This window comes from Rhinolophus hipposideros (genome assembly GCF_964194185.1).
Source record: "Rhinolophus hipposideros genome assembly, chromosome: 8".
Taxonomy (NCBI): Eukaryota; Metazoa; Chordata; class Mammalia; order Chiroptera; family Rhinolophidae; genus Rhinolophus; species Rhinolophus hipposideros.
Genome location: NC_138054.1, coordinates 72,567,476 through 72,594,611, shown reverse-complemented (window position 1 = coordinate 72,594,611; position 27,136 = coordinate 72,567,476). Strand labels below are relative to the sequence as shown.

Genomic DNA, 27,136 nt, shown 5'->3' with positions numbered 1-27,136 from the left:
GGCAGCAGCCCAGTTCCTGAGTCCATTTCCTGAGCCCCCCCAAAAATCGTCTTTGTATATAGAAACCGGAGGAAGAGCCTATAAGCTAAAGAGGTGTAGCCCCAGGCTCTCCTAGGAAGCCAAGCCCTAGAAAAGGTGAGCGCTGCCTTCCCCAGGAACCACAGAGCCCAAGGAACCCACAGCACCAGTGATAGACTGTGACCAAGAGAGACGACGAATTCGCCCAGAGGCTCACAGAATGGGGGAGGGGTACTGGTAGAGCTCCAAGTCCCAGCTCCTGAGCCCGCAGCCGTGAAAACAAATCCTGGTTCGTGCAACTCTGTGTCCCCTCGATCGCTCTCTGAGTCAGACACAACAGAGCCCAGTGGAGAAGGCACAGCCTGTGTTCAAACCACAGGAACACACTTAGCATACACACGACTTTGAAAATTTTACAGAGAGGAAAGAACGTGTTCGTTCTGGTTCCAAAGGTGAAAGCTGAAGTGAGGATGGCAGATATATTCCACTCCCCCACAAGCAGAAGTCACAGCCCAGGATTAGATCCCTAAAGCTTGGTCAGTTTTTCCAGCCCCCATTCCACCCAGGTAGCTATGGTCCCAAGAAGCCTTGGACCAGGACACTTGGCTGAAGGAACATGGCCTTTGAACTGGCTGCTGTGCTAAACTGTGTTCACAGCTTTTCTGGACAGATTCCTGTGTGGGACTGGGTTGACATTTTGCCTGTGCTACAATCCTCCGAGAAACCTGAGCCTTCCGGTTGGAATCCGCTTTTCTTCCTTACATTCTGGTAGCACTTGGTGGCCACATCTATCACTGCAATAATTCAAAGACTGCTTTGTAATGAAAGTATGCGCTTCTCACACTCACTCGACTCTGATGTCTTGGAGGGCAAGACCATGTTAGAATCACGCCTGTTACTCCCCAGTGCTAAGCACGATGCCCAGTGTGCAGCAGCCCCTCCCCTCTGCATTTTGCTGCATTCAAATGAAATGAGTGGCAGGCAATTACAGCATCAAGTTACGATGTCAGAGTCCAAGACCTTGCATCCCAGGCCTCGCAGGGATATCATCATGGAGGTTACTCCTGCTTGGACCCCAGGAGGCCACTGCCGTCTTAACAACCGAGTCACGGCAGCCTCGGCCTGGCCAGCCTCATGGCAATAGCACAAAACCACATGTGTCACAGCCCCATGCCTCAAGGGGCTGCCATCTTGTCAGGGGACCAAATGCCTCAGGAATGACCCAAAACTCCCCTGCAAGGAATGGACACACAGTAGGTATTCCATATTAGTGGTTCACAAATGTGGTACAGCATCTAGATGGCCTAGGAAGGTTTGAGAACGACAGTTCCTGCTATGCCTCAGCCCAGATATGCTGAATCAGAGTTTGTCACCCTTCCCGGGCCCCCTGTGGTCCGGCATGCTTCCCAGCCATGACTGCACCGCCCATTCCCCGATGCAGGAAAAATCACAGCATCTCCACCTGCAGTTCTCCACCACAGGCTTTCTGCTCAAGGAGACGACCCCTCTCCATCACTGGAGGTCCTTCTACAGAACAGAGGCCCTGCCCCTCTCCAGCTCTGCACAAAACTAGCACAGTAAAACCACAGGTCTTCAACGTCCAGGTTCATGAGAACTGGTTAACAGAGGAAGGGGGACCTGGAAACACACACGCTGCCTTTCAAGTTCCAGGAATTGGCCTGAAATATAAATTTGGATCAAAGCCATGCCCAGGTCCCCTGCTTCTTTCCTGGGGCCACCTGTGGGTTAATGGGACCTTTAAGGAAGCTTAGAAAAATGAGAACATCACATCAGCAGAGGAAGCTCACACAGCCCTTTTTGCGGCCCCTGATCACAAGCAGTTCCCAGGGACCTCATCCCTACGCTGAGGGTGAAGCTTTCAAACCTCAGCTGATCCCAGTTCTGGCTCTGAATATTTAAAAAAGGCAATTTCCAAGGACTCTAGCTATTGTGATCATATTTTCTGGGCCAAAGGAAAGGTGGCTTGAAATTGCACTTGTCCTGGAAAATCTGGGATTATATTTTTACAGGGAATGCCAGGGTTCAACCACAGAGAGGAGAGAAAACGGGACATACTTCACTTGTGCACAGGGCATTGAGGTCGCGGTGAGAGGGGAGTGAAAAAAGTACCTGCCTATTTAAAAATAAAGGTAGCAAGTGATGTATGTGACCTATGTGAAGAAAACTACAAAGCTGTTATATTTAGAAAAATGAAAGTAGTTGAACAAAAAGAGTGACACGCCGTGTTTCTGGATGGTCAGGCTATGTATTATAAAATGCCTATTTTCTCAAGTTAATTTATAGTTTAAAGGACCACACATACAAAATCCCAATAGGATTTTTTTTTTTACTCTGACAAAATGATTCTAAAATTAATCTTGAACAACAAACAGATGAGAATAACAATGAATGTTCTGAAAGAGAAAATAATTAAGGGAGGAAGGAGTAGTTTCCAGCTTTTCCAGATATTAGAACATATTATAAAACAACAATTAAAATTATTCACTATGAGTGCTAAGATAGAAATAGAGCAGCAGAACAAAGTGGTGACTCAAGAAATAGACTTAACTACATTTGAGGATTCAGTATGTGATAAAACAATTCATTTCCCTCAAATCAAAAAGGAAGTGAGTTACTTAATAAACTGTGTTGGAAAACCGCATAATAGTTTGCACAATATCATACATTCATCTAAATAAACTCCAGATGGATTAAGAAATTATATTTTTTTAAAAATTAAATTACCGAGAAATAACCAAAAACAGAACAAACTGTTTCTCAGATCTGTGGCAGAATGATAACTTTGTCAGCTTTGAAAAGAAGTCAAAAATATTGAGAGATGTGTCTATGTAAAAATGTAAAACTGCATAATGCAAAATAGCCAAAAACAAAAAAAAAGGAAAACAAGAGATTGGGAAAATATGTGTATCAAATATCACAAAGAATTTCTATCGACAATATAGGAAGAATGCCTTCTAGTTGGAAAAGAAAATACCAACACAACACTCTCACAGAGACATGTTGGTACAGACAGTTGTTACACAGGGATTGCAAATAGCAAAAGACCCATGACCTTGCCGGACAGGGCTGGACCCAGGATGGCTGGAGAAGGGGCAGGACTGGAGTTTCTGTGCAGGGTCCTATGATGGAAATCCTGACATTCCTTTCGTACTTCTCGCTCCAACAGGGACATATGTCTGGCGCATGGGTACCCAGGGGTCTCTCTCCAGATCCTATTTCCACGGACCCCACCTCCCTTCTTTCACTCACATACATTTGGCAGCAGCCAACTCTTATAGGACCCACTGCAAACCAATTACCCAGACTGGCAGTGCACGTGTGTGTGCGTGTACACACGCATGCATGTGTGTATGTGTGCATGAATATAGCCAATGGACACCCCCCTTTGGCACAGACACAAACCCCGTGGCTTCTCAGAACCCAGTACTGCCACTCGGATGTCTCTTTTTTCACCAGCGCCCCAAATCTGTCGTCTCATCTTTCAGGCCCGACTATTCTAACAACGATGACATATGTCTATGGTTTACAAGAAAAGGGGCTGTCGCCTCGCCCACATTCGGTGAGTATGTGCTAAATAAAAGAGCGGACCTTCATGGAGGTCATCCTAAACACACCTGCATCACTAGTGCTTTCTAGGGGAAAAACTCAATGTGGAACCACAAGAGCCCACTTTCATTTCCACAATGATATCTACCTTTACGTTAGAGCGAGCTCTTTGAGGTGAAGGACTAGGCCCAGGCCATCTCTGGCTTTGCGGCACTGATTGTAACATTTGGCACGTTGCAAGGTGTGCTGTAGGGAAATGCTCAACTTACACCTATGAAATTAGCCATGTTTAAAAGGCCACACAGATACCTGAAGTTTGGCGATAGACAGCAAGTATCACAGAGTTTCTGTCCGCAATACAGAGAGAGCTGATCAAGGTTACAAGTGAGATACGCGACCGCTATGAATGAAAGCGCCAAGCTGCTATATTTAGAAAGCAGACGAATCTAAAAGAGAAATATGCCATATTTCTGAAGGGGATGCAAAGAACACATATTATAGGAATCTTATTCTTAACCTTAGAGCTTTTGCTGTTGGCATGATGAAATGGCACAACACTGGGGGGAGGGTAATATAAAAGTATACACACCAAGAGTTATAAAAATGTTCACACCCTGACCCAACAACCTCACTCCTGAAAACGTATCTTAAGGAAATAATTCAAGAGAAGGCAAAAAAACAAACAAACAAACAAACAAAAAAACCCAGCCATATCCATGAGCATGGTCAGTACAGCCTTAAATAATTCAACATAATTTTGTTCACTCCATTACGAGCCAGTCACTAGATGGAATCTTCCGCAGATATAACGGATGATGACTGTGGAGAACCTGTAGTAACACGGCAAGATAGGCAACGGAACGTGAACTTAAATACACAGAATACGAGATGAAAACCACACGAAACATGTGTGTAACCGGGTAAGAATCCAACAAAGGTGGCCCACTTTGAAACTGGTTCTGGTTCAAGGAAGTGAAATTAGGAGTATTTTATTTATTAACCCTTTAAACTTATTTAAACATTTTAGTAACAGAATGTACCAACAGCCTGTGTTGGGTATTGGCCCCTTAGCTCCAGATGCTCCTTGAAACAAGAGTTGTCACATTATATTGGACTCGACACCAAGAAACAGCCCTGTTTAACCTGAGCAGGATGGTCCCCCAGAGGCCCTGTAGTTTAGAATCTGACTCGGAAGAGTCATACCTGCTTATGCAGTTGGCTTTGTACATAGTAGGTGCTCAATAAATCAAAGATGGGTCAATAAGTGGATGAGTAGAAGGAACGAGAAAAAGTAAAGATTAGGAAAAGGCTCCAACACTGGTATATTGCTCGTTGGTGTACAACATTGGTATAGTTCCAACAAAGGTCACAGATCTAGCCCTCATGAATTAAACTCTCGCCAGTCTCTGTTACTTCATGGGAGTCATTCAGCCAACAGTTAGCTTCCGGACTCTGGCTTAGTATTTTTGTCCTAGGGCTTCCTTGTCCTTCCTGCTGCAGACAACCCCTTGGACTCTGGCAGTCGGATGCAGTGGAGAGAGTGTAGGGTTTGGAGTAGGAGCCTGCTCTGTCAATTAACAGTTCAAACGCCAGCCCATCACCTCACGGTTCTGTAACCTCTGAGCTAGATACCTGGTCTCCTTGAACTTTGTTTTCATCTGTACAATGAGACAATAAATATTCCATAAAGTTGCAGGGAAGAGTTATTATCTTCCCTGTGACATAAAACGATGAATAAATACCGGCATCCTCCCTTACCTCATGCTTTCTCCTGGCCATAATTCCACTGGCCTTCCAGTTTGGTCGTAGTTCCACTTAACATGCAAATACCCAGATTTCTTCTTATTTGGAATTTGACAAGACTCAATTATCCTAGACCATTCAATATTGGGTGTTTCCCTCCTCCCCTTGGGGGGGCATTTGGCAATGCCTGGTGACATTTCTGATTGTCCCAACAGGCAGAGGAGTGAGTGTGAGTGAGTGAGTGAGTGTGTGTGTGTGTGTGTGTGTGTGTGTTACTGCCTTCTAGTGGGTAAAAGGCAGGAATGCTGCTAAAACATCCTACAAGACACAAGGCTGCCCCCACAAAAAGAATGACCTGGTCCAAAATGTCAGTAGTGTTGAGAATCCCGATGACCCTCTGACCCAATCTGCTCCTTTGCCCAGCAATGTGTGCGTGTACCCAAAAGGGGGGGGGTCTGGGGAAGAAGTGAGGGAGGAAGGGTCAGGAGGATACTAGCTGAGGACCATTTCCCACAGCACCCCTGTGTGGAACACCCTCCTCTACCTCCCAACTCTTCAAGGCCCAGCTCAAGCCCTGTACCTCTGTGACACTTTCTGTGAGCGCCCCAGGACACACTTCTCCCTCTCTTGGTCTCTCAAGGCTCCGCTGCTGATTTGTAACTTTCTCTGTATGCATCCCAGGAGGCCCTGCCTTCACATTTCACACCTACCCAACGTGCATTAGGGACCAAGCAATTAGGATTCGCACCTTCCGGTGGTGGCTTACAAAATGGCGAAGGCAAGCTGGCATTTGCACTGCCTTGCCTATAGCGCAGGTGAAGGCTGTTTTGAAACTTCTTTGGAAAGCGGCTGTTAATGGACTGATAATTGGTTTCCTGGCTTCCTTAGGAAGTGTGAAGCATTCTGCTAGCCTGTCAACAAAGCATCAAGCATTGCACAAACCACCATCAGAGTTACTTGTATCTTCCTCATGGCATCTCTTGTTGTGGGGGAATCACTGGACACGGTTGTGCAGGAAAGGCTCTCTATTCTTGTGCTGGAAGAGGGTGAAGTGTCAGAGCTTCTGAAAAGGTAAAGAATATGTGCCACCTGGCCAGAGATTTCTCCCCAGGACACCAAGCCAAGCACATTTCCTCGGCAGGGTGCTTGGCACAGGGTAGCCATTCAGTGAATACTGCTGAATGGATGGAAAGTGGTCCTACTTCCAACTGGCTGTGAGCAGTGATCCCTGGAGATGTGAATTAACCAAAGAGGAAAAGAGTAAGAGGAGAGAAGCCTGTGCCACCTTTTCTTTCAAAACACTTTTCGCTGTGAGAAACACCATCTTCTTTAAAACCTAGATGAAAAAAGGCCATCTATGAAGCGTCTACTACTATGAGGGCAGCTCAAAAGCCAGCAAAATGATTCTGAAGTCTCTGCTGGCTACTGAACATGTTTTGAAACATGAAGGAAAGAGTGTATTTGTGTAGTCTCAGCGGGCAATTCCCCGGTAAGGAGTTGTTTTAAAGAAAATGTTTCAAGAGAAAAGCAATGCGTGGCTTTGCACATTTTTGGACAACTGTTCAAAGAAATTTGAGCCATCAAAATATTTCCCCAACCCCCTTCTTCATTCTCAGAAGAAAAGAACGGTATTGTTTGATAAGTACTGCATTAATATTTATTGTGACTAATGTGTGGTAAAATTTAGGATACTTAAGCTGATTTTTGCTAGATGTGGTTTTGTATTTACATATGGCCACTGGATAAAACGTAGAGGCTGACTGTATAGTGTGTATTTTGACAGATGCTTATAGACGTTGCCCCTTTTCTGTTGACCACCTACTACGATATAGTTGAGCTGGGGTCAGGAGCCGACCACCAACATTGAACATTATCCCTCAATCAAAGTGTGACCTGCTGTGTAAATGATCTACTTTAGGAAGAGGTATCCAAGCATTTATATTGTGGAAAATGTGAGAGCGGTTCATGTCACAGTTATCTTTTCTGTAAATATGATCAGAGAGGCTTAGGATTTGGGGAGCCAGAATGGAGCACCACCCTCTTGGGTGGATTAGCAAACCCAAATCCAGAGAGTAGATGTGCTGGCCACAGTAATGAACCTGACCTAGGACAGAGAAACGCATCTCTGAAGTCTCCGCTGTGCCCCAAGACTTTTTTATCACCACCTCTTACCACCCATGAGACTGTGAGCTCCCTGAGGGCAAAGCCCAGAGCCTGTAACAGCATTGGCTGAGGGTCTGGGTATCAGCAGAGAGCTGACAGATGGCGTCCCTTCACCTTCATGCAATGCAAAGGCGACCTTGCTATGTGGTGCAAAGGCATGGGGCCAGCTGGCGCTCTCTGGCCTCCTCTACTGAAGCCAGCATCCCTGAGACTCAAGCTGGGTTCTGTGACATCCAAATGACCAGAAAACCCTGAGTGATGGGAGTGCCTTGGGGACGCCATCCCTGTGTATCCTAGAATCATCCAAAAGAAGAAATGCCATGCCGCCACCCCCAGCCTGAGGACCTGCTTCCCGGCCCTCATCCGTGAGCCCCAGGCTCCTCTTCCTTATTTTAAACCATAGAGAACATTGCTCGGTATGTGCCAGGACAGCTCTCAGCTGTTTGTTAGCAGTGCCCAGCTCACTGGAGGCTGCCAGCAGCACTTCATGGTCCTCTGCCCTTACTGAAGGTTCTAGAAAGGTCTCCTAAAATGACTCCTAACAACCAAAGGGTCAGGCAAATTCCAGGAGGACGTGAGGGATAGCCCCCCAAGGCAGCATTCTGTTTGTGGGGCAGGGCACTTTATCCTGCTCCGAAATAGCTGATGGTTCGGCTACCCACTTCATTCCCACCAGCTCTCTGCCCCAGAGGCCCAGCCCTTTCCAGTTCTCCCTGCCTTGTTTTATGTAGATGAGTTTCAGAGATGATGCCCCTGCGGAACCTGAGGCTCTCACAGCCTGCACCACTACCTTCTGAGGTGCTGCCTCCAACCTGCCCTGCAGAGCTCCACTCCATCCACCTGCTCCTGCCGGGGCTCAGTCTCTACAACCGTCAGACCCCTTGTTCCTGCTTCCCCGAGCTGCTCCCTGCTAACCTCTCTGCCCCTCCAGGTCCCCTTGGAGCCCTGTGTGCTGCAAGGCTAACACCGTCAGGCACTGCATTCTAGCCATGTCAGACCGCAGAGATGGGCAGATTTCCTGAAAGTGTATTGTTTTCAATAAGGGTGATTTGTTTAATGTGTATCTAAGAGCGATTTGATCTTTAAACCTCTGCGAGAATTTTTACATAAACTCACAAGTCATCAAAAATGCTTTGTCAAACCAAACAAAGTGATTTTTTTTTTTGTTTGAAAAGTATAATCACTGTGATGTGACCCAACTCACCAACTCATACAGCGAACTCTCTCTCAGTCAACTCTGATGTCCCAGGTTATGCCCTCCCCTGGCCCGAGGGGCTACCGTTTTCTAGTAGTCAGCACTGAGACCCTGAGAAGCCCGCTGAGGTGGGTGACAGGAGCAGAAGCTCAGGCTGTCTGCCCTTCCCTCAGAGAAGCAGATTGAAAGAGATGGAGAAGGTTGGGTGGCGAGCGTTGGGAGAAGGAAAGTGATAGCCCAGAGAAGCTGGAACCTTTGACTTCTCAACAGAGACCAAGCCTGTTCCAGCCTTAACCACACACAGACCCCCTCACACTTGCCAAACCCACTGGGACCCTGGACTTCAAGTACTGTCTGCGCCAAAAGAATGGCCACACCACCTACGAGGAAGGAAGGAGCGTCCTTTTCATCTCTGTAGACAGAGCACTCGACTCCAACCCTTTCCCCAAAAGATCACCAATCCAAAGAAAGCTCGATCCTCATCCCTCTGTGAGCAAGGCCGTGCTTTCCCACAGTAGCCAGAGGCGGGTACAGAGTCTACAATCCGACCAACTTGCCAGTCCTCTCCACTCTGGCTTGGCTGCCTGGCACTGGCGGCAACATGGGTGAGGAGGAGATGTCTGGGTCGGAGCTTGGTGCACCAAGCCTCTGTGGCCTCTACCTTGCTCTCCAGCAGCACCAGGGAGGGTAAGACGGCATGGAAGAAGGTTCCCCGATGTCAAGAGCAATCACTCTCATGCTAGTCTACATTACTGCCCGAAATGAGGACCCGGCCAGCAACGTTGTGAAGAATAGAAGAAACCAACCAGAGTGAAGCTCTTGTTACGATCTGCAAGGTTGCCAAGCATGGGGCCCCTGGATTAGCTAGGAAATGGGCCCCCTGCCTCTTGGTGGACACCCCGAAGTGGCCTCCTCCCCGCTCACTTACACACGCAGCCTGGCTTCGTAGCCGACCACTGGTTATTCTTTTGGCACGTGATTGCCTTCTGCCCCACCAGCTCAAAGGCAGGCTGGCACTCAAACTTGAGTGTATCACCGTGGCGAAAGCGGGAGCCTTCTCTGCGGCCATAGGCGGGTACGCCAGGATCCCCGCAGCTGCCCTGCTCGATCTCTGAAAGACAGGAAGACGAGAACACAGAGACAAAAGGTGACTAATTCCTCTTGTGGAGCTGGATGCCCAGATGACATGCTCTGCAGCTCCTCTGCCATGAAGAGTCAGTGCTCAGAGTGACGCAGGCAGGATCTCTAATGAGCAATCCTGAAATGTCCGGTGTAAACACAGCATCCTCGGCGCAATGGGCCTTCCAGCTCTCAAATGCCTGGGGCTCTGTGTCCACATAGGCGTTCCAGGTGCTTGGATGGTCTCATTCTGGGAAGGTGGGTCTACATGCTTTGTGGGATACCTGTCCCAGCTACTAACGAGTTCCAAAGTTTGAGGGACTTTGGTACTGAACTTGACTGTGCATTCCAATTACGGATGCCACTTGATAGACCTTAAGTGCAGCCCATTCCTGAGCAGCAAAGGCGAGCACAAGACGAGAAGGAGGCTGAAACTTTGCTGCCTGCCTTTCCCCAAACCAGAGGTTCAAGGAGAATCAATATTCGCTGCTTTCTGATATGGAAACACTTCTGGGAAGGTATGTTTTCTTTTTTTAATTCAATTTGAGATGGTAGCAGGTAAAATGAAACAAATGACTCATTAGGTACGCTTTTAAGTTCATTTGATTCAACAGTGACGAGTCAGACACAGTGGGTTCCCTGAGGCAGCTCTGGGGCCTGGACTCGGGGGGCATGACAGCTGGCTGACCCCTGGGAGAGTCAATCAGGACGCAGAAGCTTCAGGAAAGGCGTCTGTCCTGGCCGAAGCCCGAGTTTCCTCCAGAGTCACCCCCACTCCCACCAGCCTTCGTTTGGTGCTGCGAGAGGTGAGGGTAAAGGAGGGGAGAGGGGTACGGGGGGGCGGGAGGGGAGGAGGCGCCCTGTGGGAAAGACAGGGAACAATGACTGAAGTGACAGGTGCTGAGGTGAGGACTGTAAGCGTCCTATGATTTGGGAGAGAGTATGCTGCAGTAATGGGACGTTTGTTGGACACCTTCCCAGGCTTGTCAGGCAGAGGGACCCTGGCGTTTCTGTAGACCATTATGGGCTGTCAGGAGCCATAGTCCCCAAAGTTGCCATGTGTGACCTAACAGAAATCATTCTGCAAAAGCTTTCTTACCACAGCTGCTGGACTTCTGTGGGCTGATCAGGCTAACCAGTGTGAACAGGTACTCGACTGTCACATTCCTGTTCACTGCAAACGGACGCCTCCAGCCCTCTGCTGAGAGCCGGCAGAACCACACATGCTATCGCTGGGATTGCGTGGTGTGATCTAAGTCAAACATCTCAGGTCCTTGGTGTTGGGGGGGGCGGTCTGTGCGACCAGGCCACTGCCAGGTCTAAGGTCTCCAGTACAGATCAGCTCACCCACCTCTCATCCTCTTGGCCTCACCCTCTGCACACACACCTGCAGACAGCACACCGAGCCCTCCTCTGAAGCTGGCTTTCCTCAGCCAGCACCGGGGGAGGGTCTGTCCTGAAGCATTCCTGGGCAGGGGGCCCCTTTTCTCTAGGGCCCAGAGCTCCAGGGTATCCAAAGGAAAGGAAGAAGGGGCCCCTGTGGCGAGTGAACCTGGAGATGCAAGCGGCAAGTCCCCCCTTCTTCCAGGTGTCCCCAAACACGCTCTCTCAGGGTTGCAAGACCCTGGCACAGCCTGCCCCTGCAGACATTCTGAGACCTGGTGACAGTGACCCAGGGTTTAAGCACAGAGCTGGATCCTACTGCTCAGGACAGGACGCAGATTTAATGTGTCCTAGTGAGAGCCCACCATGTAGTTAAAGATAGAAATGTGGGGTACACCTTCCTATATCCCTGCCCACAGCAGCTCGTCTGCGGGTTTCATCAGCTCAAGAGCCAGTGTCCTTAGAGGGAGGAAGGAGTCCACCCAGCCCTCCCCACTGTGCAGGCCCTTCCCACACGCACACATCCACCCACTTTCTCCTGCTATCAATGGGAGCAGAAGTACCTAGTAAGCACCTGCTGTGTGCCTGGCCCTGTGCAGGACACTTGAGGTGTGGGTATGGGCTCCGCTCTCAGGGACAGAACAGTCTCGTCATGACACAGACAAGGAAACAGGTATTTATGACACAGGGTGATTCGTGCTGTGGAAGCGCCCCCAAAAGGCACCTAACTCAAACTTTGAAGGTGGGGCTGGAAACAGGGTGCAAGGGGTGAGGCACTACCCTTGGGCACAAAATTTTAGGGGGCATCAAAAACTCTGCAATCGAGACAGTATCTTAGTGCACTATTTTTAGAAAAATCAAAATTAATGCACATAAATCAAATCCAACATGAAAAAAAGATAAAAACTTAGTAACGACTGGATCCAACCAGCACTTGCATGACTCATTTCATCTGCCTGACCCTGGTCATGGCCATCAGAGCCTGCTGTCATTTAACATGTTGGTATTTTTTAACATGGATATTCTACATTAACTTTGTTTTTTTTTAAAAATATTGCATTGAAATATTATTTAATTACTGAGATTTTTGGCATTCCCTAATTCCTTTAAATTTTACACCTAAGGTGAGTGCCTTTCTCACTGTATCCCAGTCCCAGCCCTGGCATCAGGGAAGGCTTCTTGGAGGAGGTGATGTCTAAGCTGAGGCCTGAAGGCTGAGCAGGAATGAGCAGGTAAAAGGATAAGTGAGATTCATTTACAATAGCCAAGCCATGGAAACGACCTAAGTGTCTGTCGATGGATGAATGGACAAAGAAAAGGTAGTGTGTGCGTGTGTGTAGAATAAAATATTATTCAGCATTAACAGGAAGGAAGTCATGCCATTTGTGAGAATACAGAGAAGTTAGGTGGTAACCCCTGAGGAGTATAGCCTTGAGGGGGGCAGTTTAAAAATATTTTTAAGATGGGAAAATCCACCTTAAATGCTAGGGAAGAAGAGATAGAAATAGAGATAGAGACAGATAGAGATAGATAGAGAGAACAGAAGATATTAAATTGTTAACTGAAGACATGGAGGAGAAATGCGGAGGACAGCATGAAGCTCTAGAGAAGGCAGAAGGCATGGGACCCGGAGCACTCGGCGGGGCTGGCCTTGGAGACCTGGCGACACTCTAGGAGGGAAGAGGGACGAGGTGATTACAATGAGCTTTCAGGGAGGATCGCAGGAGGTGGAAGGAGCTGCTGTGACGCCACAGGCTCCATTTTCTAAGTGGAGGACGACATCATGATCTTTGTTGAAGGTGATGGAACAGCCGTGAGGAAAAGGATTTGATGTGGACAAGAATATCTGAAGCCATCACTCTGGAGAAGAGGAAATCATGGCTGGATGAATAGCTACGCCCCTCTGGGGCCCACGGAGGGTGGAGGTGACCCATTTACAGGGGTACCACAAGCAGGGCTGTGTGACTTGTCTCTGAGGCCCCCAGTAACTTGGTTCACGTAGAAGTGGAAAAGGGCAGCAGGACTGATTGAGGGGTGGGGTTGGGTGCAGAAGATGGAAGGACAGTGGGGCAAGGATTTGAGGATATTGTTAAAAGGATGACTGAAGTGTTAGCCAAGTTGCTTAGGCAAAAGGAGGAAAGAAGGGAGAAGAGCAGGATGGAGACTCAAGAGGTCCAGGGTACGGGGAGCAATGAGTGGAAGAGCTGAAGGAACGAAGGGTCTCAGAGCAGAGGGGTGAAGTTAAGACTTCAGAGGTGCTGGAGAACAGGGTCTGGCTGCAGCCAGAGTGGAGTGCACTGAAAGCAAGTGAGAAGGTCAGGAAACTGAGAGGCAAGGGGATGGCGCGTCTTGGAGCAGAGAGGAAGAGACGGATGAGCTGGATGAGGAGGAGGTGGAGACAGCAGAAGGTCAAAGGAGAAGGGGTTTGCACAGAGGTGAACCAGCACTGGAGAGTGAGCACACGAGCCTGCCTCTCAGATGGAAGTTCATGGGTCTCAGGACAAGAGTCACTGGGTAACAGTGACCTCACAGGAGTCAGGGTGAAGGGGTATTTGGCATAGAGGTCCAAGGCATTGGAGAGGGGAATGCGGAGACCACTGAACCAGGATTGGATGGAGGGGGAGAAGAAGAGATGAGGGTGGTTTCAGAGTTCTGGGAGCTCCTTCCAGGAAGGCAGAGGGGGCTGGTGGCTTGTTTCTGTCCTTTCAATACCCCTTGTCCCAGTCTGGGCCTTCTCTCCAAGCCCAATGTCAACTTCTCTGGGAACACAGGGACCCAAGCCCCCTGCCTTTGCTGCAGAGGGCTCTCTGTGCTCCACTGCCCTCCCTGAAAGGCACGTGACTTTGACCCTCCTGGTCAGGTGCTGACCAAGTGTGATGTCAGGGTCCAGAATTGCAAATGGATAAACCAAATTGCGACTTGGAGAAAATCGTGCATGCAATTTCCTGTTATCTGGTTTAATATAATTCCATCTTAGAATGTTTATCTCTCTCTCTGTCCCCTTTTGCCTGCCAAAAGCAAGCTGGGAAACAAGAGATGAGTGCTTCAAAGACGCCTCTGAATTCCATCACGACTGGACTATGCCGCTTAGTGTATTTGCTTTCCCCTTTCTTGGCTGTTCTGTTCTGTTCCTATCGTCTGTGATCAACCTCACTGTCTTCTCCCCAGGTTTTTCAATTTCTAATACCAAATTGAAATCCTCTTTTATGACAATGTCTGCACCAAGGGAACGGCATCATGTGTCTCTATAAATTCACTATTTGATCTGCTCCAAGAAAGACTGTGCCATTTGGAGGAAGAAGGGGTCCCAAGCTTGGGCTGCAATTTGCTGCTTTTCCAAATGGGTGGCACTTCATTTCTTCCTTCATTTATGCACTGTCCCCTCACCCTGGGCCGTGGCTTCCTCGCCTCCCCGTTTCACTTGGCCAACTCCTAACACTATAGACTGTAGCTTAAGAGCTTACCTTCTCAGAGATGCTTTTCCTGACCTTGTATCTTAGATATTTCTCCCTTTCTCTTCTCTCTTGGAACCTTCTTTTCCTTTGGAGCACTGCTTGCCTTTTGCAAGTATTCATCTGTGTATTTTACTAGTTAATAGTCTAGACATTGGGGTACAGCAGTGGGAACAAAGGACAAACACCTCTGCCCTCGTGGAGCTCACCTGTCTCTTCCCTCTCTCACCGACTCAGCCCCTTTGGCTTCCCTCTGGCTGCAGGTTGACCTTGTTTCTCGTCTCCCCACCTGCTAGAATGTCCATCCTATGAAGGCGAAGGTGGGTACCGATTACGTGTTGTTAATCACTGTGTACTCAGAACTTAACACTGTGCCTGGGACACAGAATATTGTTTAGTGTGTGAGTTCAGCTAATATTTATTGCATGGAAACTGTGCCAAATGCCATGTTCAGAGCTAAGGATACAGCTTCGTGACCCATGGCCCTGCCCTTGGAGAACCCACAGTCAGATGTCTATAGAAATAACGACAATGTAAATGGTGAGGACCAGAGAGGAGGTGTGCCCCTGACCTCGCAGCCTGCGGGAGAGCAGAGGAGGTGGCTCAGGCCTCGTGCTGAGAGAAGCTTCATGGAGGTTGCCCAAGCCAGACACCCCTCAGCCTGGTGTCAGCCATCCCCTCCCCCCACAGTCCTCACTACCCTCCTCCTGTGGGTCCTCCTCCTACGACACAGCCAGCCAGCTCTGCTCCCCAACCCTTCTCTCACTGCCTTAGTCCACTGCTCCCAATACCTCACCTGGACAGTGGCACCAGACAAGACCTGGTCCCCTGCCTCTTCCTTCTATGCTGTACCCTGCAAAGCAGTGTGACACCACTTAGAAGTAAAATCCAGTCATGACTGTGTCCTGCCCATGGCTTCTTTCCTGCCTTCCTAAAATCCACACATGAAAACCCTAACTCCTAGGCACGGCAGGACCTTCGCCTACCCCTCCCACCCCAGCCTCATCTGACCTTGAGATTTATACACCAGAAAACCGAGTGACCAATAGGGAGGCAAGATAGTGTTGACGGTGATGAGGGAGGGCTCTGGGGTCGGAAAGCCTGGACCTAAATTCTGCCTCTGCGCTAAGTCGTAGACTTTGAACACATTCTCTCTAAGCCTTAGTTTTGTCACCTGCAAAATGGAAGTGGTAATAATAATAATACACACCTTACAGGGTTGTTTTGAGGATTAAATGAGCTTATGTATATAAGACAATTGTCAAAACGTCTGGCACATGGCATGTCACCAGTAACCAGCAGGTGTTTCGTCATTGTTGTTTTTGTCCTGTTGTTGGCAGAGCCCAGCCGGCTCTTGCATGGCTCTAACTTGGCACCTGCTGTCCTCTTTTTCTGAATGAACACCCCCTGCTTGTCTGCCAGACAAAACATCATCTTTCAGTGTCAGCTCAAGTGCTTCCCGGTCTGAGATCTTCCATTGAATTGTCCAGGCTGACCTAGGAGTTCTTTCTCTCTCATTCCCGGACCCTTTGAGACAACTTTCTGTTATCACTGCAGCACGACAGTTTTTGGCATATGTTTCTTCCTGTTAAATGGAAAGTTTCTTGAGGACCAAGACAGTATTTTTGAAATGTCTCTACTTCCAGCTTCTAGAAAAGTGCAGGACAGAGGCGGCATTCAGTAAATGTGTGAGGAATGATGAGGGGAAGACCGAGCGGAGAATGGAAGGGAAAAAGCAGGAAAGAAGGAATGGAGTAAGAGAGTGTAATGTCTGGAGAATAGTTAGAAGTTCAATGTGATGGGAAGTGATGGTGAAGAGAGATGAGGATGGAGAAATGGTCTGGGGGAGACCATGGAGAGCCTGGTTCAAGGACTGAGAAGTCGTTTAGTCTTTCTCTTGTATGTTGTCAGTTCCTCCAAGCCAGGGTTTGATGACACTTTCTAGAACCAAGCCCAGTTTTATGCATACTAAGCGCCACCGATCCATTGTTCATTCGGCACAAACTCCTGGAGAGTGACCAGGACATCTGGTGCATTAAGACGACCTCTGAGCTATCTGACCTCATGGATTTCCTGAGAACCACACCCCACTCCACTTTTCTCCTTCTGATGGTGGGACACGCACAGGGGCCAAGACGCAGTGCATCTGGTATTTGCGCTCTGCTCTCTGCACACGATTTTCATGAACAGGATGGAGGTGTGGGTGGATAAAGTGGGTGACATTCTCTCCTCCCCATCTCCTTCCTTCACAGCACTGTCCTGAGCATGTCACAGGCTGAAGTCGGCTGGGAAAAGGGGTGAGTATGGACATGTACGGAGAGCATCGGACTGCCTCCACGCTGTCTGCAGTGGTCCAAAGCTGGGGCTTGTCATTTGCAAAAGCCCATGTACTTGGAGAGTACATCTCATTGACAAATTATTTCCTGCCAAATTTTAATGCTACAGCATCCTCTGTTGTTTGCCACTCCGCCCCCAGGGGCCAGGACACAGGGGCACAGCATGGGTTCCTCCGCACTTTCCTGAGAGGAGGCAGCTGCTGGCTGGATCCAGGTAAACTCTAGTTCCCAGGGCCTGAGAAAGCTTTAGGGTACCATGGGAACTCAGTGAGTGTCTCAGGAACACGCTGGTGCCACTGACTGAAGTTAGAAAGTCTGGTCCTCTAAGCTTATGGGGACGAAACAAGAAGAGGAAGAGGTGTCCTGAAAATACCGTGTTTCCCTGAAAATAAGACCCAGCCGGACATTCACCTCTAATGCATCTTTTGGAGCAAAAATTAATATAAGACCAGGTCTCATTTTACTGAAATATAAGACCGTGTCTTATCTAACATAAGACCAGGTCTTATGTTAATTTTTGCTCCAAAAGATGCATTAGAGCTGATTTTCCGGCTTGGTTTTATTTTCGGGGAAACACAGTAGCAGATTTGGGCTCAAAATGGTTACGTGCTTGACATTCTAACAGGAAGAAAGGCAGTGTCTGGAAAGGAGTGGAGTCAACCATGCTGGTCTGCTGCCCTTGGCCTCCATTCCAGCCCAACTTCAATATCTTCAGGAGGCTCACTTGTGCCCACCAGCAGAAGAGGATGGAGGCACTGCTGGCAGAGGGCTAGTCTTGCCCATCTTCTCCCTCCTTGCTCTCAAACTTTATTTCTGTGCAGGTTTTAGCTTCAACCCTATGCACATGTCAGCTTCCTAAGCCAACCTGTTCTCCCTCTCAGGGATGTCTGACTAACTCCTTCTCATTCTTTAAGTAAGTCTCAGTTTCAGACACCAGCTCCTCCAGGAAGCGCCCCCTGGGGCCCTCCAGCGAGGTTAGCTGCCCCTCTTTGATATTTCTCATCTTCATGTACTTCCTGGACTCTAGTAAAGACAGACTATGACTTAGGTGAAGGCACAGACTCTCTTGTTGTCCTTGTGGCCCCAATGTCCCAAACAGCGTCTGCAGCACATAATAGGGGCCTGGGTAGCACTGAAGGCCCAGAGGACCCACTTCCAACATGTGTCCCCTGGACTGTTGGGCATCCTTCCTGCACAATCTGTACCACCCTGCTCCTCCCTCTCTCAGGGTCAGGGTCCCAGCTCCTTCCTTCCCTGGGTCAGACCCCAGATTTAGCACTAATCTGCCAGATTCCAGGCTCCAAGTCAGGAACCAAGGAGACTCCCAGATTGATGCTAAAACTTGTTAACAAGTTGTATGTAATTTTATAATGTTTCTGGTAAGTGCTAATTGCCTGTGCCTTAAATATTTCTTTTTCTACTGGGAAGCAAAGCAATTGCAATGATGAATGCATTTCCTACAGCTGGCTGTCCCCATGGAGGGAACTGAGCTTCTACGCTCAGAGTATTCACTCACTTATTGATGGAGCCTGAGTTCCCTTCCCCCAACCCGCCCTAGGATGCAGAACTGGAAGAATTTCTGGGAAATAAATCTCCCAATTTTCCCACTCAGGGGCTCACACTTTTAACAAGCCGGGAGGGTTGATACTGCAGTGCCACATGCCTACCCCCAAGGAAGCTTCTCTGTATCTGAACTGGGGCCAGGTATGCCTGGGGGAGTTCTCTGTGCTCAGGAGTCTCATGCTACCTGTGGAATATCTGCATCCCAGCTACCTTCCCATCCCTGAACCAAGATGTCTACGCTGTATGGAATGCTCCAGGAGCTGGGATAACAGGATGGCTAGGAGGGTGTGGAGGCTTTGGGCTGTGGGTGCAGGTGGGAGAGGAGCTGCAGGACTCGGGGAGCAGGGGAGGGGAGCAGGTTTTTAACTGAGTGTTTACTAAATATCAGGTCCTATACTGGGTGCTTTACGACACCAAGTCCTCGGAAGAGCCGTGTGAGAAAAACGTTTATCAGCTCCTCCGCATAGATGGGAAAACTCAGGCTCAGAGATGTGGACGGGCTGCCCGAAGATCATGCATAGAGCCAATGACAGAACTCCATTATAGGGTGGGTTTGTCCAACCCCCAAGCCTATGGGGACAGTGAAGGTGGGGGCTCTCGGCACCTGAGTGCTGGGAGATGGCCAAGTGGGTGAAAAGGGGGTTGAGATGGTGAGGAAGGGTGCCCAATTGGTCCTGTGTAAAAAGTCATTACAATTGAATTCTGCGTGCTTTTCTGAGTACATGCTGTGTGCCAGGCACTGGGCTAGGCCCTTTGGACTAAAGAGATGAACGAACTGGAATTCTGCTCAGAATGGATTCGTAGGAACCAGAATTTGGCTTGGAATTACCATCATGGAGAGCCTTGGATGCCAAATGAACGACTGTGCTTCACTCTAAAAGCAATGAGAAGTTGTCATTAAAGTTTTTTAAGTAGGAGGAAACTGTGCCAGGTTTGCATTCTGGGAAGATTGCTGTGCTGCATGTGGCAGATGCGTGGGGAGTGGGGGAGGGGGCTGCAGTTGGGGTAGGAAGACTGTGCTGTCATTCAAGTGAGGCGATGAGGGCCTCAGCCACAGCAACAGAGGAGCTGGGACGCCGCAGGAGGTGGAGTGACAGAATCTGGGACCAGGTTCCGCGGTGGATAGGCAGAAGGAGGAGGTGGAGCCAAGGCTGGGTGATGGCATGAATAGTATGGCATGAGGCTCATCAAGGTGGAGATTCGGGGGCAGGGGGTTTAGGGTGGAGATGAAGAATCTGGTTTTCGATGGTGTATGGACCAAACGTTTGTGTCCCCCCAGGTGTATATGTGTAAGCCCTCATCCCCAGTGTGGCTGTATTTGGAGATGGGCCCTCTAAGGAAGTAATAAAGGTTAAATGAGGTCAGAAGGCCGGGGTGCTGATCTACAGAATTAATATAAACCAGAGAGCTTGCTGTCTGTCTCTCTCTCCCCATGGGCGTATGCTGAGGAAAGGCCATGTGAGAAGGCAGCTGTCTGCAAGCCAGAAACAGAGCCTCGACCAAAAACTGAATCGGCCGGAACCTCAACCTTGGACTTCTGGCCTAGAACTGTGAGAAAATGAATTTCTGTTTAAGCCACACAGCCTATGGTATTTTGTTATGGCTGCCAGAGCAGACTAATACAAGGGAGTTGGATGTGAGATATCTGAGGGGAAAGCTATCTAAAATGTGTCACAGGTGCACTGACATGCAGGTGGGGAACAGATTTAGAAGTCACCAGTGTGTAGGCTGAGGTTGAAGCCATGAGAGTGGATGTGAGCAACTGTGGAAGGTTCTAGAAAAAGAGGAGGAAGGCTAAGGACAGACTCTGAGAAGTGCCTGCCGGTAGGGCAGAGAGGTACCACGCAGGAGTGGTGAGGGAGCGGCCAGAGCTTGGAGGAGACGAGGAGACTAAGGGTGAGAGGAACCCAGAGAGCAGCATGGGAAGGGACGCGGGCATTTCTGATGCCAGGGAACTCAATCACCCCCATTTTTGAGAGGAGAGGAGGCTCCTCATCATGAAGGTGTGAGATGATGGGTTTCACTCTTCAAACGAAAGGTCAAAGGTGGAAGGGACAAGAGGGAAAAGGCAGGACCATCCCTACATTGGATCCTCCACAGGTTCTTCCCGCTGGACGAGGTGCAAACTCTTTATGAGGCCTCAGGGCTCTCCGTGACCTGGATCTGCCTTCTGCCCTTTCTGCTCTCCACACTGTATGCTGTGACTACAGGGAACCATCCCGTTTCTCAGCCAGTCTGGAGTGAGGGCCCCAGGTGAGGACTGCAGGTATGGGGCGAGGATCTAGAACTGGGGTCCATCAGAGCAAGCACAGGCCACCTGGGGACAGGCACGGAGCCACACGCACGCCAGTGGGGAGAACGCCTCCGGTGGAGAGCAGTGGTAATCACGGGAGGTTTTCTCTGTTTTGAGGCTGAAGCTGAATAACAGTTCATGTCGACTATAATTTATTATATACATATGGTCACAGGATGTAAAATACGGCATCGGGAATAGAGTCAGTGGAATTAGAACAGTTACATACGATGTCAGAGGGGTAGTAGATTGGGGGAGGGGGTTTATCACTTTCTGAGGGGTGTAAATCACGGAAGGTTTGGGTGGAGAAGTAGTTTAGTGGCTCATCGGGGAAGGTGCCTCTATGCTGGGTGTCGCATAAGGAGCTTTCTGTGATCTCATTTCACTTTCTTGACAATAATCCTACAAGGTCAGCATTATTATCTCCATTTTACGAGTGGGGAACTGAGGCTCAGAGAGGCCCAAGGTCACATAGCTGGGACCAAGCTGGGACTCACCAGGTAGGATTCAATTGCACAGTCCATTCTATCTTCACAGAACCTGCTGCCTTTGTGTAAAGAACCAGTGTAGCCCCCGCGGGTTAGTGACGTCGCTAAACGCCCAGACTCTCTTCCTAATTGGTTATGGGTCCAAGGAGAAGTCTTGCTGGCACCTACTCTGTGCCCAGCAGTCACACAGTATATGTTTTCAGGCTGTATCTAAGTTATTGTAATCCCAGCACCCAGCACAGTACAGGAGTTAACCCATCCGGGCTGAGTGAAATGGACAAGAACTAATGAACAAAACCCCAGCTTCTAGAAACAAGGAATCCGGGCCCATGATATATGGCCCATATGACTGGGTCAAGCTTTGGCTTCTATAAAGGTTTTCTAGGAATGGAAATTCTGTCACTTTGGGAGGCTCTCAGCATAGGGAGGAAATCATGGGCTTTGAAGCCATAGAGACATGGGGTTGAATCTAGGCTCTGCCAAGCCCCAAGACTTCTCTGTGACCCAGGCAAGTAACTCCACCCTTCTGAGTCTCCATTTCCTCATCTGTAAATGAGCAGCCATCATATAGCTGTGAGCATTGAATGAGATGGAGCAGGGCTTTTCAAACTAGGGTTTAGTTATAAATTCCCTCTTAAAAAGAAGCCTTACAAAGAACAGAGCAGGACAGAGAAGAAATGGAGGCAGGGTCAGACTCCCTGCTAGGCAGCCCCTATCCCACCTTGGAGGTCCCTGAGGGTACCCCGAGTCTTTGTCTGACACAGAAAACGCTGAGATAATGACAATAAAGCTTCTGGCACAAAGTAGGCTCTCACCAAACGTATGTCCCTTTCTTTATCAACAAAAAATCACACCAAACAAGTCTGATTCCTCTTTCCCACATAACACCCCTTCGAATATTTGGCCACAGTTCTCCAGTCTTTCCTGAGTCCACTCTTCCCCCTAAGAAACATTCAGGAGACTGTTAGCCTTCCTCACTGGGCTTGACTTATGTCCTCGCCTTATCTGTGTCAGGCTGAGGTCCCCATAGCCCCAGTCTCTTATGCCCGATAAGAACAGAATGATACTCACTAACTCCCGGGGATAAATTCTAGTAGCTAATTTTTTGAACCTTAAAATAGACTGGATATTTATCCCCACTTCATCTGATCCTAGGAATTGAGCCCACAGCCCTCTCCCATTGAGATCTTTCTGCATGCTAACTGGTGTACTGTTATCCCTTTCAAGCTCATGCTATTTACAGCTTATCTGAACCATTGATAAAACATGGACAGATGAAGGGCTTGTGGATGACACAGGATCGCTCCTCCCCAGTTTTGGAAACATCCACTGCTGAACGCCCATGGAAATTCAGAAATGAGGAAACCTTAGAAGCTTCATGTCCTGGTCCATTCCCATTTTCAAAATAGTGAGTGTCAGAGCATGGCCCTAAATCAGGATTTCCTGATTCTCGTCTGGTGCTCTTTCTAATGCCCCACAGCTGCTTGTGTGTAATTTCATGTATCAGAAGAGCCCATACCTCTAACTACCTAGGTACTCATTCAGTTACTCATTGCTTTGCAGTTGGTACCACTTCTTATTTTCACATTCTTTACCTAAACTTAATCTTTACCAGGAGCCCTGGGATCTAGGTTGTGTTATTATCCCCATTTCACAGAGGAAGAAACGGAGCCCTAAAGAGGCTCCCTGCCCTATCAGGAAGCTAGGAAGTGACAGATCCAGGATTTGAACTCAGCACTTGTCCCCAGCAGGTGTTCTGCCTGTTCTGTCTCACTTAGACACATGCTTCCTATTCTTAGAACACTGTCCTAACTCCACGGGGCACTGTGGTATGACAGTGTTACAGCAGGAAATGTGGGCTGGCTTCCTCTGACGGATTTAATTGTGTTTTCCAGAAAGATATGTTGAAGCCCTAACCCCTGGTACCTGTGAATGTGACCTTATTTGGAGGTAGGGTGACTACAGAGGTCATCAAGTTAAGATGAGGTCACACTGGAGTAGGATGGGCCCTTCATCCAATAGGACTGGTGTCCTTATAAGAAGGGGAGCGAGACCACAGGGAAGTGACAACAGAAGCAGACTAAAGTTCTGCAGCTACAAGCCAAAGAATGCCAAAGATTGCTGGAAGGGTCGCCATGGAAACTAGGAAGTGGCCAGGAAGGTTTCGACCCAGAGGCTCAGCGGGAGTGTGGCCCTCCTGACACCTTGGGTAGGACTTGGAGCCTCCAGAACTACGACAGAATAAATTCCTGGTGCTCTAAGCTATCCCGTGTGTGGTACTTTGTTAGGGCAGTCCTAGGATACTCCTACATGTCCTGTGTACCCAGTTTAGAGACAGAGTACAGGGCCTGGTATGGGAAGAACCCTTAGACCGGTAGCGTCGTGAAACACACAAAACAGAGTAAGAGTCCTTTGGAGTTGCTCTCCCTACATAGTCTCCTGTACACCCATCAGGTCTCTGAGTGGGGGTCGGGGAAGGGTACCTTCTCTCCCTCCTCCCCTGCTTCCTGTCTCTCTAGTGGCTGCCCTGTCATTTTAAAGGCTAAGGCCCCTATTCTTGCTAAGGCCTTTCCTCATGCCCTAGAAAGGATGGCCGTCTTCTGTGCTCCTACTGGCTCTGGTTGCTGCACCTCCCTTCCTGTGAACGCTCATTTGTTTTCTTCTGTCTCACTGCTAGAGTGCTGGTCCCTTGCAGCGAGGACCCAAGTCTAAGGCATGGGTTCCCTAGGGCTGGTCTAGGGTCTGATACCTAACAGGGACTTGACTGATACTTGGGGGGTGGCCTCTGCTCCCCTTTCGCGGGGATTGGCATGAGCAGTCATTGTTCAACAGGAGGTTCGGTAGTGCACAGAAGGGTGACAAGGGTGGCATCTCTTCAGCCCCACAGTCTGCCATTCCCTGCAGGCCTGTTCCCACCAAGAGATGAAAGCCACCGTCGTCTGACCCTCCTCGATCTGTCTCTCGCCTTGTGCACACAGTTACTCGTCACTAGGACACCCCAATAGGGCAGCTGGGGAAGCTACTATCTCCAGTCTAAAGATAGAAAAAAAATGGAGGCTCAGAAAGTTTACGGGGCCCCTTACAGGCCTCCACAAGCTGTGCAGGAATTGGGGACGAAACTGATGTTGTGCCTGGTGCTGTGTGTCTAGCATTTTAAGTGATTTGCCCAGATAATCCTCAAAACCAATTAGGAGACCCCTGGCCAAAGGAGGAGGCTGGGGCTGAGAAAAGCCAACAACCCCAGTGTGCCCAAGGCAGCGCGTGCGGGGCAGAAGCAGGATTTGAACCCAGGGCTCTCTGACTCCCAATCCAGACCCCCAGTGTCTGATTCCAGTTTATCGGCATCCCAAGAGCAGTTACCTTCGTACGACGCCTTGAATCCCAGGGAGCTGCCGCTGCCGTCGGTCTGGAAGAGGAGCCACATCTGATGGTTGGTGCTGACAATGAGATCTGGGACTGATGTACCTGTCAGGCTGTCAGGAGAGAGAGATTTAGAGGCGTGTACCCAGCCCTGGCACCCCAACAGAACGACAGCCCAACCCACGACATCTAAAAGAGTGTCTAGGGACCAGGCTCAGTCAGGCAAATTGTGAGCCCTGCGGTGTTTCTGACACTGGAGCATGTGCCCCGAGTGATGGGAGACCCAGCACCTCCCGCCTCTGCTACGGGCGGAGCCTGAACTCAACTGCGACCCCTCACCCAGACCCCTGGACTCCGAGAGACATCTGCCTGCTCAGGGGCCAGGGCTGGCTGGAGCCGGGTCTAATCAAGGGGTGTCTACACTCCTGCTCCCTTCGATCTCTTGTGCGAACTGTGCACTGCAGGAAAGACATAGACAGAAACCCATTTCCCTGGTTGGGACCCAGCCATTTGTTTCAATGAGACATCTCTTCCTGTTCTGGTATGAGAAGTGAGGCTTAAACACCAGCTGTCATCTCAGGGCCGTGTGTTTTCTGAAGACGAGAGTTTGAGCATGGAGAAGCTTCTGATTCAACCCATATTTACCAGACACCTACCCAAAGGAGACAACTCCCACCCATTATCTCATTTAATGCCCCGAGGAGCTCAGTGAGGTTGGGGCTGTGTTGTCCCCGTTGTACAGATGAGAAGAGAGGTACGAGTGGGCAGTGGTTTTCCCGCAGTCAGCTTGCTGGAGAGTGGCAGAGTCAGACAGGGTCCACTTCACAGGCTGGGGGTCCTGGAGGAACCCTGGCTTCCTGTTGCTGTGGAGACCGGGCAAATCACCAGCACAGATGGGGGCATGCTGGTTGAGGAGGGGACCATAGGGGTCTCAAAGCTGGGGGAAGGGGGTGGGGGTGGCTGCAGAACAATGCTCAGCACACCATGAGCGCTGTGGGAGTGGAGCTGGGACAGAACACCTCGGATGCATCAGCCGGACCCTTGTGACATCCTGGGCCAGGGGCTCTGATGTTCTGCAATGGGGAAGGACTGAGGCCAGGAGAGGGCTGCCTCCTGACCCCAGGGCAGCAGTGAGCAAGGCACAAGGCCAAAGCCGCTGCTTTCCTGTTTGACCCAACTGGGACAACAAAGGACCTGACCACTTTGCACGTGTTTCCCTAAAGGTGGGAGACTGCTGCTGGCCTACAGAGATCTGGGGGTTGTGAGAGGGCCCTTGGGCTGTTACAGAACTTGTTAGGAGCTCACTCACACTAGACTGGGTACCAGCCCTGGCTCTGCCATTCTTTGTTGTGGGACTTTGGGCCAGTGTCTGAGCCTATCTGGGCTTTTTCACTCCATGTTAAATGATGGTTGTATGATTCCCCAAGAGTCTTTTCAGTTCTACTGTTCTAAGAATCTCTCTTAGAACAGTAGAGAGACCCCAGGCAAAGCATCCTGGGGTCACAGGAGGAGACAAAGGTGGGATCCTGGCCTCTTGGGCACACTGAGCTGATGTACCGTCCAGGTCAGCAGACCAGGGCAGGTGAGTGACGAGGATGGACCAGCGGAGGGGAGAGGTGGAGGGGTGATGGCTAATTTGATGCTGTCAGCCTGCCTCGGCCCTGGGGCGCCCAGATATCAGGGCAAACATTATTCAGGGTTTGTCTGTATTTGGGGATGTTTCTGGGTGACAGTAACACTTGCATTGGTAGAGTGAGGAAGCAGATTGCCCTCCCCAATGTGGGCCTCATCCAGTCAGTTGAAGGCCTGATTTGAACCAAAAGGCTGACCCTGTCTTGAGTAAAAGAGATTTCTTCCTGCCTGCCTGCCTGCCTGCCTGAATGTGAGCTGGAACACTGGCTTTTCTTTGTTCCCTGCCTTAGACTTGAACTGAAACACCAGCTCGTCCTGGGCCCTGAGCCTCCTGGCCTTCACACTAGAATGACCAGCTCTCCTGGGTCTCCAGCTTGCCGACTCACCCTGCAGGTCTTGGGACTTGTCGGACTCCATGACCATGTGAGCCAATGCCTTACGATAAATCTCTTTCTCCGTATATACAGTCTATTGGTTCTGCGTCTCCAGAGAACCCTGATTAATACAGTGGAATAGGCAGGGGCATAGATGCCCTTTAGGCTCACATTCCATTCCTTTCTCCTGACGGACCCCAGGTCCCAGCCATGTCACCTGACTCAGAGGGTAACATCATGACAAGATCTTCTCCAGGTAGGTGTGAAGATGGTGTGGGAAGCTCCCAGAACAGACCAGCTAGGAGACAAGCCAGCTGTTACTGAATGGGCATTTTTCATCCATCATTAGAACCGGAGCATGATTGCCTGGAGCTAGCCTAGCTGGGAGGAGGTATGGCATGGCATGTTGTCCTTAACTGAAATCAGAAGCCATGCACTCAGGGTCTAGTT

The 27,136-nt window shown here is 49.5% G+C and overlaps 1 protein-coding gene across 1 annotated transcript in view; it reads right to left on the bottom strand.

Annotated features, from left to right (window-relative positions):
• Window positions 1-27,136, bottom strand: part of CSMD2 (CUB and Sushi multiple domains 2) — a 579,318-nt gene that overhangs the window by 230,348 nt on the left and 321,834 nt on the right. Inside the window, 2 exon segments of the mRNA XM_081055778.1 lie at window positions 9,615-9,797; window positions 24,681-24,793. Coding sequence (XP_080911904.1) covers window positions 9,615-9,797; window positions 24,681-24,793 — 296 coding nt within the window.